At 47.1% G+C, this 10,473-nt stretch overlaps 2 protein-coding genes across 2 annotated transcripts in view; one reads left to right on the top strand and one right to left on the bottom strand.

Moving 5' to 3' along the window:
• The window catches only part of ufc1 (ubiquitin-fold modifier conjugating enzyme 1), an 8,046-nt gene extending 7,246 nt beyond the window's left edge, over positions 1-800 (top strand). The window contains exon 6 of the mRNA XM_048619881.1: positions 129-800. Coding sequence (XP_048475838.1) covers positions 129-212 — 84 coding nt within the window. The 3' untranslated portion in view covers positions 213-800. The remainder of the gene's footprint in view (positions 1-128) is intronic.
• A 4,593-nt stretch (positions 801-5,393) lies between these two features.
• LOC125487730 (probable G-protein coupled receptor 139) lies at positions 5,394-6,441 on the bottom strand. The gene has a single exon (XM_048619882.1). The coding sequence runs from the start codon at positions 6,424-6,426 to the stop codon at positions 5,593-5,595; it is 834 nt and encodes a 277-aa protein (XP_048475839.1). The 5' UTR covers positions 6,427-6,441; the 3' UTR covers positions 5,394-5,592.
• Positions 6,442-10,473: the final 4,032 nt, after the last annotated feature.

A 10,473-nucleotide genomic window follows, 5' to 3' on the forward strand; every position in this document is an offset into this window, starting at 1 on the left:
CTGGGAGTGTTTGATGGGAGGACAGTGTAGAGGGAGCTTTACTGTGTTTCTAACCCCTCCGAGAGTCAGTACACAGTGAGAAAGGGAAGAGGCCGGTGTTCTCTAACGATTGTCTGTTTCCCTCTCAGTTAGGACCCTGGCTTGCCGTGGAAATCCCAGAACTGATCAACAAAGGGCTCATCCAACACAAGGAAGGGCCGGACAAGAGCTAGGAATGGACTGAAGCAGCGTACAGTTGTTGCTGGGGTGGGGGCGGACGTTTTGTCGGAGGGAGACTTGAGGATGGATGTGCGGGTCCATCACTTAAACCATCGTGCACCGCTTCCTGCTGGACCTCCGCCCAGTTCCGTCAGCTCTGTGAACCATTCCGGACTTTAAATAGGTCTTTTTCGCCTCCCCTTCTGTCTCTGTCTCTCTCTCTCTCTGTCCCTTGCTCAAACAAAGGGTTTCCCCCATCCCCCGAGAAGTGGTCTCTCCCTGCGATGTGGGTGCGCCCGTGCGTTTGGAAATGGCAAGGTGTAACCCTCTCTGTCTCTCCTCCGCACTCCTCCCCCTCCACTCTGAGAGGGTAGAATCTCTCACTGCAGACGACAGGAGGATGGGGCAAGGGCGAGGCAAGCACTAAGGTGGAAAAAAAGGATTGCATGGCGCTCCCACTACTCTGGAATAATGCCTAGGAGGGGTGCAACTGTCTCGGAGTGTGAACAGAGAGAGGGGCAGGCAGCAAGTGGGGAGGGCGGAGAATTTAATATATAAAGTATACGCCAGAAACGAATGTAATAAAACTGGACAGAACACTCCCTGCACGGTTTGCAAGTTTCATTTGCCACATTTCCAAATGCCCAAGACTCTGGGCTGTCCAGTTGTATTCATTTTCCAGGATTGATTTCGACTCCGTCGTTCAATGAGAGATTTTTTTGTTTGTTTCTTCTTCTTTTATTTCTCGTCTCGCTTGCCCCTCGAGAAAGTGGGGGTGAGCTGTCTTATTGAACCGCTGCAGTCCATGTGCTGTGGGTAGACCCACAATGCCCTTAAGAAGAGAATTCCAGGATTTGTACCCAGCAACACTGAAAGAACAGTGATATATTTCTGAGCCAGGATGGTGAATGGCTTGTAAGGGATGTTGAAGGTGGTGGTGTTCCCATGTATCTGCTGCCCCTTGCCCTTTGAGATAGAAGTGACCGTAGGTTAGAGGATGTTGTCTAAGAATCTCTGGTGAATTTCTGCAGTGCATCTTGTAGATAGTACACACTGCTGCTACTGAGCGTCGGTAATGGAGGGAGTGGATGCTTGTGGATGTGGTGCCAATCAAGCGGGCTGCTTTGTCCTGGATGGTGTCCAGCTTCTTGAGTGTTGTTGGCGCTGCACTCATCCAGGCAAATGTTCCCTCGCACTCCTGACTTGTGCCTTGTCGATGGTGGGACAGGCTTTGAGCAGGGAGAAGTCAGGAGGGAAGTTACCTCAGAATTCCTAGATGCTGACTTGATCTTTTGTTTTATTAACTAATGGGACGTGGATGTCACTGGCTGGGTCACAGAACTTGTAAACCTAGTTCAGTTCTCTTTCAAGTCAATGGCGATCTCCATGATGTTGATAATGAGGGATTCAGTGATGGTAATGCCGTGGAATGCCAAGGAGTTATTGTTGAATTGTCTCTTGTTGGAGACGGCTATTTCCTGCCATTGGTATGACATGTATGTTACTCGTCATTTGTCAGCCCAAGCCTGGATATTATCCCCGTCTTGTGGCGTTTGAATATAGTCGGCTTCAGTATCTGAAGAGTGGTGAATGTGTCAAATGTTGTGCAGTTGTCAGCGAACTGATGGCAGGAATGTTCAGCAGTAATTAGGAGAAACATTGGGGGCAGGAACATGCAAGTAAATGATGGCTTGGGAGTAGGAGCAAGTGAATGAGGAGAGAAAAGTAAACTCTGCAGAGAGAAAGGTTTGGGCTGCACAGCATAGAGGAGGGTTTGGTAAACCCCATGCTCAAGTTAACCCATGTGTTTGCAACATAGCAGCAACAAATATCGAGCAGAGGCAGCTGTCTTTTGAAAGTCATTATATTACAGTAGCAATAACAAAGGGGTATGTGTTGTCGTAGAATACTTCACAAGTCTATCAACCCGTTCCAGGGCTGTCCCAGTTTGAAAGGCGTGATTTGTTTGGATGGAGTGATGGTGGAGCTGCTGGCTGTAGATTGTAGAGAAGCAGATGTCAGGAACGGGAAAGAGAGGGAGAGAGCAGGCAGCTACACAAAGTGCAGACCCACGACGCATCTCTGATTTTGGAACGCCTTGTGTTCTCCCGCCCTCGCTTCCGAGCCGTGGATTAGGTGCGAAACGCTGCGGTTACCTTCTGCAGGATGGCTGCCCAAGAAACTCGCCTGCTGCCTGCCGCCAGGAGGATTCAGAGGCTGGCAGTGCCATCCGAAGGGCACATGAGCTGCCTTCCATTGCGCGCACGCGTCCTGGCATGGGGCACGAACCCTGAGCTTCTAGTCCAAATTGCTGCCACTGTTCCCGCTTTCTTCCCCATACTCTTTGGTCCCCCCTCAGGGCTATACCTAACCCCTTCTTGAAAAAAAAATACAATGTTTTGGCCCCAACTGTTTCCTGTGGCAGAGAATCGCTGCCCACTTTCTGGGTGAAGACACTTCTCCCCCTCTCAGTCTGAAATGGCCTACCCCATTCCCTGAGACTGTGACAGCTCCCACCCTACTGTGCAAATGGTCATTGGGAACATATTTCCTGCCTTTACAGTGCCTAGCCCTGGTAGACATCTATAAAATTCTATGATCTCACCCTCATTCTTCTAAACTCCAGTTGATATACGCCTACCTGATCCAGTCACTCATCGTACACCAGTCTGCTAAACCTTCTTTGCAATCCCTCCATGTCCAAAATATTCTTCCACAGATAAGGGGACCCAAACCGAACACAATATCCCAGGCTGTGGCCTCGCCAAGACCTTGGGAGATAGCAAGAACTGCAGATGCTGGAGGCAGAGTCAGTACTGTGTGGAGCTGGAGGAACACAGCGGGGAACTATCTCCTCACCCCCTCCACCGCCCCCCAGTCCTGATGAAGGGTGTAAACCTGAAACGTCGACTTTCCTGCACCTCTGACGCTGCATTCCTCCAGCTCCACACAGTATTGACCAAGACCTTAATCAGTAGGCTGATGAAATTCGGCATGTCTGCAACGTGAAAGCATCTGGATGCATTGCAGCGTGGTGTGACAGCTGCTCTTCCCAAGACCACAGGAGTCATGACCACAGCCCATGTCTATCCAACCTTTTGCCCATTTGCTGATCCTGTTTATATCCCTCTGCAGACTCCTTGCGTTAACCTCACTGCTTGCCTTCCTGCCTATCTTTTTTTGGTGTCACCCATCTTCAAACCACTTCCCTCACCCATCATTGACATATATTGCAAATAATTGTGGCCCCGGTTACGATCCCAGTAAAGGTAAAGTTGCCGTAGTCGTAACCAGACCATGGGACTGCTCTCCCTCACGAGAGAGACAACTGGCGGTGGCTTAAACTGAGCCTCACCCGAGGGGCGAGTTTGAGAAGGAGACTCCGTGGTAACCTTGGTTGCCATGGGAATTGAACCCAGGCTGTTGGCGTCACTCTGTATTGTTAACCAGGTGTCCAGCCAACTGAGTTAACCAATCGCTGTGCAACCCCACAGGTTGCCATCCTAAAAATGCCTCCCTTATCCCAGCTGTCTGTCTCTACTGGTCAGTCCTCTGTCCATGTTCATATTCGTTTGGCATGCTTGCCCTCATCGCTCAGACCCTTTTGAGTATAGGAGTTGGGGACATCGCATTGAGGTTGTACAGGACATTGGTGAGGCCTCTTCTGGAGCACTGTGTCCAGTTCTGGTCGCCCTATTATCAGAAGAAAGTTCAGAAGAGATTTACTGGGATGTTGCCAGGTATAGAAAGTTTGAGTTATAAAGAAAGGCTGGATAGTCTGGGACTTTTTTCACTTGGAGGTTGAGAGATGCCCTGATAGAAATTTATAAAAATGATGAGAGCTATAGATAGGTTAGTGGTAGGTGTCTTTTCCCTAGGATGGAGGATTTCAAGACTAGGGGGCACATTTTTAAGGTGAGCGGAGAGAGATTTAAAAAGGACATGAGAGGAAATTTTTTTACACAGAGGGTGGTTCGTGTGTGTAATAAACCTCCTGAGGAAATGGTGGATGTGGGTTCAGTTACAACATTTAAAAGACATTTAGATAATTATGTGAATAGGAAAGGTTTGGAGGGATATGGGCCAGGAGCAGACTGGTGTGGGACTAGTTTAGTTTGGGTTTATAGTCGGCATGGATTGGTTGGACCGAAGGGTCTGTTTCCGTGCTGTATGACTGACTCTGACTACCTCCAACACCATGGGTAGTTCTCTTAATAAGTAGATGAATTTTTGGTCCCTTATCGAACACTTTTTGGGCATCCAAATAGACTGCATCTACTGCTTCTCCTTTATCTATCCTGCTTATTACCTCTTCAAAGTATTCTAATGAATTTGTCAGGCATGATCTCCCCTTCACAAAACCATACTGACTCTGCTTAATCATATTCTAAATGCTCTGCTATTAGTTCCTTTAGAGCAGATTCTAACATTTTCAGAAGACTAGATGTTAAGGTTAAATAACATCTTAACTTTTTGTCATAGAGTTATAGATGGAAAACAGGCCCTTTGGCCCACCTTGTCCATGTTGCCCAGTTTTCACAATTTAAACTAGTCCCATTTTACCTGTCTAAATGTTTCTTAAACAACAAAATTGTACTCACTTCCACCACTACCTCTAGTGGCCCGTTCCAGACACTCACCACCCTCTGTGTGAAAAGATTGCTGTCTGGACACTTTTGTATTTCTTCCCCTCTCACCTTAAGCCTATGCTCTCTAGTTTCAGACTCCCCTAACATGGGGAAAAGCTGTCCACTATCTTCCTTATCTGCACCTCTTGTGATTTTATATACCTCTTTAAGGTCACCCTCAGTCTCTGACGCCCAGGGAGAAAAGTCCCAGCCTATCCAACCTCTCCTTATAACTCAAGCCTTCCGGTCCAGGTAGCATTCTAGTGCATCGTTTCCGAACTCTTTCCAGTTTAATAATATCTTTTCCATAGTAGGGCGACCAGAACTGAACGCAGTACTCCAAATGTAGCCTCTACCAAGTTTTGTGCAACTGCAACAAGATGTCCCAATTCCTATGTTCAGTGCTCTGCCTGATGAAAGCAAGCATGCGTAAAGCCTTCTTCACTGTCCTGTCTACCTGTGACTCCACTTTCAAGGAGCTATGAACCTGTGCCCCTAGATCTCTGTTCTATAACCCTCCCCAGGGCCCTTTTAAAAAGGAACAAGGGCACACACCCACACACACAAACACGCATGCACACGCAAAGTTAGAGAGCACTCAGCGATGAGTGATTATAGAGAATGGAATCATGAGGACTATGAGAAAATGTCAGTTTTACAACATTTATAATGAACAGAAAAAGTTAAGCATTAAACGAAGGGGAAGGGGAGAAATGTAGTGAGGAAGAGGCTAGGGTGGAATGGAAGGTGGAGTGTGCAGAGACGGTCACTGCTTCAGGACTCTAGCAATGGCATTCAGGGGATATCTCAGACCGTCCTTCAGTTCCTGTCGGAACCTGCTCTGAGTGATTGCATAAATGCAACTGTTGGTGCAGCAGCTGAACAGCTGCAGCATGTTTGCACTCTCCTGGAGGATAAACCTCAGGTCGCTGAAGTTGAAGCCAGCGAAGTAAGATCCCTTGCAGAATTGGACGTAGAAGAAATTGACAACGTAGGTCATCCAGAGCAGGATGAAGGTGCCCGAGATGGCAAAGAGCAGGACAATGGACCTCCTCCGGTTGTCCACCTCCGGATCAGTCCGTCCGTCCTGGAGACCTGGAGCTCGGAGCCTCCTGCGTGCACGGTTGGCGGCTAGAATGTGCCTGATAGTCAAAGCATTGAGCAGGAGGATCAGAAAGAAGGGGGCACACGGAGTTAAGATGCGATCGAGCCAGTCAAATGTCTTCCAGACAGGGGAGGAATAGAAAGTGGCTTTGATGCTGCAAAACCAAGGCTTGTCGTTAATTACATAGAGTGGCTCGTATGTGAAATAATACGGGATGTTTTTCAGACAGCACAGCATGTTTACTGTCCCAATGACCACTGCTGCTGTCCTCTCAGTGCAGTGTTTGCCTTTCAGCTTCTGGAGACAGATGGCGATGAAGCGATCAAACGTGAAAGCCACCGTCAGCCAGACAGAGCTGTCTCTGGTCATGTAGATGAGCACAGTACTGAGGCTGCAACCTGGTGTGCTGGAGAGGAGGCTGAGCGGGAAATAGATGCGGCTGATGCGGTTCAGTATCACGGCCGTGATGACCAAGAGCAGATCCGTCACTGCCATGGCCACCAGATAGCGGCTGACACATCCAGAGAGGCCGCACTTTCCCCGACACAGGATCACAACTGCTATCAAATTCACTGTTGGAACAGACAAGAAGCTCATGTGAATGGAGAGCATTCCACAGGAGAGAGGCTGTCTTTTTATCCCTGACTGGTCTGCTAAAGCCATTTCTGCTCCATGTAAGACATCCAGAGCCCCAGCATCCCTTTCACTTCAAACAAATATTTGCCTGGTCTTCTTACAATTGATTAGCTTGCATATACCACCAATATTGCTGTATGCTGCATTTGATGGAGCCTGAGTGCAGACTGGGGCATTGCTGTACACACACTGGCCTGTCTGCAAGCATGGTTGTGCAATTCCAGTCACCTAATGTTATAACTTCTCTTCCTATTACACTGACTTAGAATTCCAGGCACCCTAGGGTGTGGGTACAGGCTATTCAGCCCATCAGGTCCACAATGACTCTCCAAAGAGCATCCCATCCAGATCCATGCCCCCTACCCCTATAACCCCACATTTCCCATGGTTGACCCACCTAACCTGTATGTCTTGGCACTTGTGGGAGGAAACCAGTTCAAACCCACACAGACACGGGGAGAATGTGCAAACTCCACCCAGACACAGTCACCCGGGGGCAGAATTGACCCTGGGTCCCTGGCGCTGTGAGGCACCACTGAGTCACCGTGCTCACCCTTCCCTCTCCCTGGCCTGCTGCACTGTTGAAATGAAATGAAAACTTCTGAGATTAACATTGAGGGTATGCAAAATCTCTGCCTCCACTTCCTTTATCCTTCTATGTAATTGTTTAATTAATTATTTTAAATAATTTTCCTCTGTTTTGTGTGGCGTGTGCTGATGGTACTGCCATTCACTGATCCCCTGAAGTCATTTTCCTTTCGTTTTTAATTATGTGAGTGTATTACCAAAGCATTTGTCAGTTTCGCTGATCTGACCACCACCCTATCAAAGACCTTGTTCCTTGTGGGTGAAATGATCAATCAGCATAAACCTCTCTTGCCCTTTGCCTCTTGCATTTATTTAGAAATAAATTTTTCTCTTTCTTTCTCTCTCTTAGTCGTTCTTGGGATGTGGCCATCGCTGACTGGGTCAGCATTTATTGCTTACCCCTTATTGGCCCTTGATTTGAGTGGCTTGTGAGAGAGCCGTAAGAGTTAACCACATTGCCTTGAGTCTGGAGTCACATATTGGCCAGACCGTGTAAGTACGGCAGACCAGGGAGAGTGGTGAGGCAGATGTTAATGACAATTGACTGCTTTCACTACTGCTGAACCTCAGAATGGTCACACTGCATTCAGGCCACTGTGTCTGCACCAGCTTGCTTACCTAACTCCAATCTCCTGCCTTTTCCCCATGCCCCTAAACACCATTTCTATCTGAAAATAAAACATCCAATGTCCGCAGAAAGCAAGAGCTGCAGATGCTGGAGTCAGAGCCAATACAGTGTGGAGCTGGAGGAACGCAGCAGGCCGGGCAGCATCAGAGGAGCAGGAGAGTCGATGTTTCAGGTCGGGACCCTTCATCAGGACCTGGTGAAGGGTGGTGCATGACCTGCTGTGTTCCTCCAGCTCCACACTGTATTGACGTCCAATGCCCCTTTTAAAAGGCTGGTATTTCATTGCAAGTTTTCATTGATTTGGATTTCACCATCTGCTGTGACAGGATTTGAACCTGTATCCCCAGAATAACAGCCTGGATCTCCTCTGGATCACTAGTCCAGTGACTATGCATCTCCCACTGTGTATCTAATGTATATAACCAGCATCAAGAACTTTATGGAGGGAGAGTCAGGGCTGAGTCCTTCAGCCATGGTGTCTGTAACAGTGTTCCTTGTCAATGTTGTCACACTGTCTCCAATTCTCTCTCTCTACATCTCTATCTCTCCCACTAACTCTTTCTCTGTATCCGCTTCTCTCTCTATCTACCTCTCTCTACTATGTAATAACCAGGGGTGATGCATTGCACTACTGGTTCTAACTTTTCAAAAGAAAAAAATCACTCTTGGAATGTGGGTGTGTTGTGCCTAGGACACTACCCTGAGGAACTCCTGCAGAGATGTCCTGGGGCTGAGAGGAACTAGAGGATAGATTGTGAAGAGAGAGTAGTTTAGACTTGTATGAATAATTGTTTGAAGCATAATCCTGTTCTGAGTGCTGGTCTCCAAGAACTCTAGTCTGGTTTGACACAATTGAGAACTTAAAAGATATCAGCTATTGGGATAACTGAATCATGTTTGTCCCTGTTTCCTCACAGGTGAGATAGCTGCAGGGTTACTGAATACAGATATTCTACACTTATGAAGTGGTTTGATAAGGCAGTCAAGAACTGAATGTCTGCACTTTGTCAAACTGAAATGAAAGGCTACAAATGCAAGATAACCATCAGAAAATTGAGCAAAGATTTCAAGAGGCATATCTTTTCTGGGAGATTGGTGGAAATGCAGAATTCTAGCCTACCCATGTAGAACAATGGCAGTACATATCACTGATAACATGAGGACTGACCTAGCTGAGTGCATAAGAAAAGGATGGAGACCAAGTTGGTCAGAGAGGTGAAACGATTGGGATATGGGTGTGACATGGTGGCTCAGTGGTTACTACTGCTGCGTCATAGTGCCAGGGACCCAGGTTTGATTCCAGCCTCGGACAACTGTCTGTGTGGAGTTTGCACGTTCTCCCCGTGTCTGTATGGGTTTCCATTGTGTACTCTGGTTTCCTCCCATGGTCCAAAGATGTGCAGGTTAGGTGGATTGGCCGTGCTACATTGTCCAGGGATGTGCAGGCTAGGTGGATTGTCATGGGAAATGCAGGATACATCGATAAGGTTGGGTCTGGGTGGGATGCTGTTCGGAGAGTCAGAGTGGACTCGATGGGCTGAATGGCCTACTTCCACACTATAAAGATGCTATGATTTGTGTGGAGCAAAAGCACCAGCTGAGCAGAATGGCCTGTTACCATGTTGTAAGCATCTTTGTAAAGACTTGAGATGACCTTGATCGAAGAGATAATACTCTGAGGATTCAACTTCAATCTCACTGCAGTTGAACACGATACTGCATCATTTTATGTCCTAATATAACAATCGCCTTTGAAAAAGTCCATTTGTGCATCATGACCTGCACTTAACTGCAAATGCTACAAGAGAGAAGTAAGTGGTCATTCATCAATTGTAAACCTTTGCAAGCACATTTCACTAAATGCCACACCTCTGACATTTGATCAATCCTCACTAACATCTTATGTAAAAACTCAGTTTAGTTACAATATAAGTGCCACAGTGACAGATGGAGTTTAATTTAGTTAAATGTGAGGTGCTGCATTTTGGGAAAGGCACATCAGGGTAGGACCTGTACAGTTAACGGTAAGGTCCAGGGGTGTGTTGTTGAACAAAGAGACCTTGGAGTGCAGGTTCGTAGTTCCTTGAAAGTGGAGTCGCAGGTAGACAGGGTGGTGAAGAAGGTGTTTGGTAACTTGCCTTTATTGGTCAGTGCATTAAGTATAGAAAGTGGAATGTCATATTGTAACTGTACAAGACATTGGTGAGGCCACTTTCAGAATACCGCATTTAATTCTGGTCTCCCTGCTATAGGAAAAATGTTGTTAAACTTGAAAAGGTTCAGAAAAAGATTAGAAAAATGTTGCTGGGGATTGAAGAGTTTGAGCTATAGTGAGAGGCTGAATAGACTGGGGATACTTTCCCTGGACGTTGGAGACTTGTAGAGGTTCGTAAAATCATGAGGGGCATAGATAGGGTGAGTAGGCAAGGTCCTTTTCCCAGGGTAGGGGGGCATAGGTTTATGGTGAGAGGGGCAAGATTGAAAAGGGACCTAAGGGGCAACTTTTTCACACAGAGGGTGTTGCATGTATGAAATGAGCTGCCAGAGAAAGTGGTGGAGGCTGGGACAATTACAACATTTAAAAGTCATCTGGATGGGTACATGAGTAGGAAGGGTTTAGAGAGATATGGGTCAAATGCTGGCAAATGGGACTAGATTAATTTAGGATATCTGGTCTGCATGGTCAAGTT

Source organism: Rhincodon typus, chromosome 44 (genome assembly GCF_021869965.1).
Source record: "Rhincodon typus isolate 14 chromosome 44, sRhiTyp1.1, whole genome shotgun sequence".
Lineage (NCBI taxonomy): Eukaryota > Metazoa > Chordata > Chondrichthyes > Orectolobiformes > Rhincodontidae > Rhincodon > Rhincodon typus.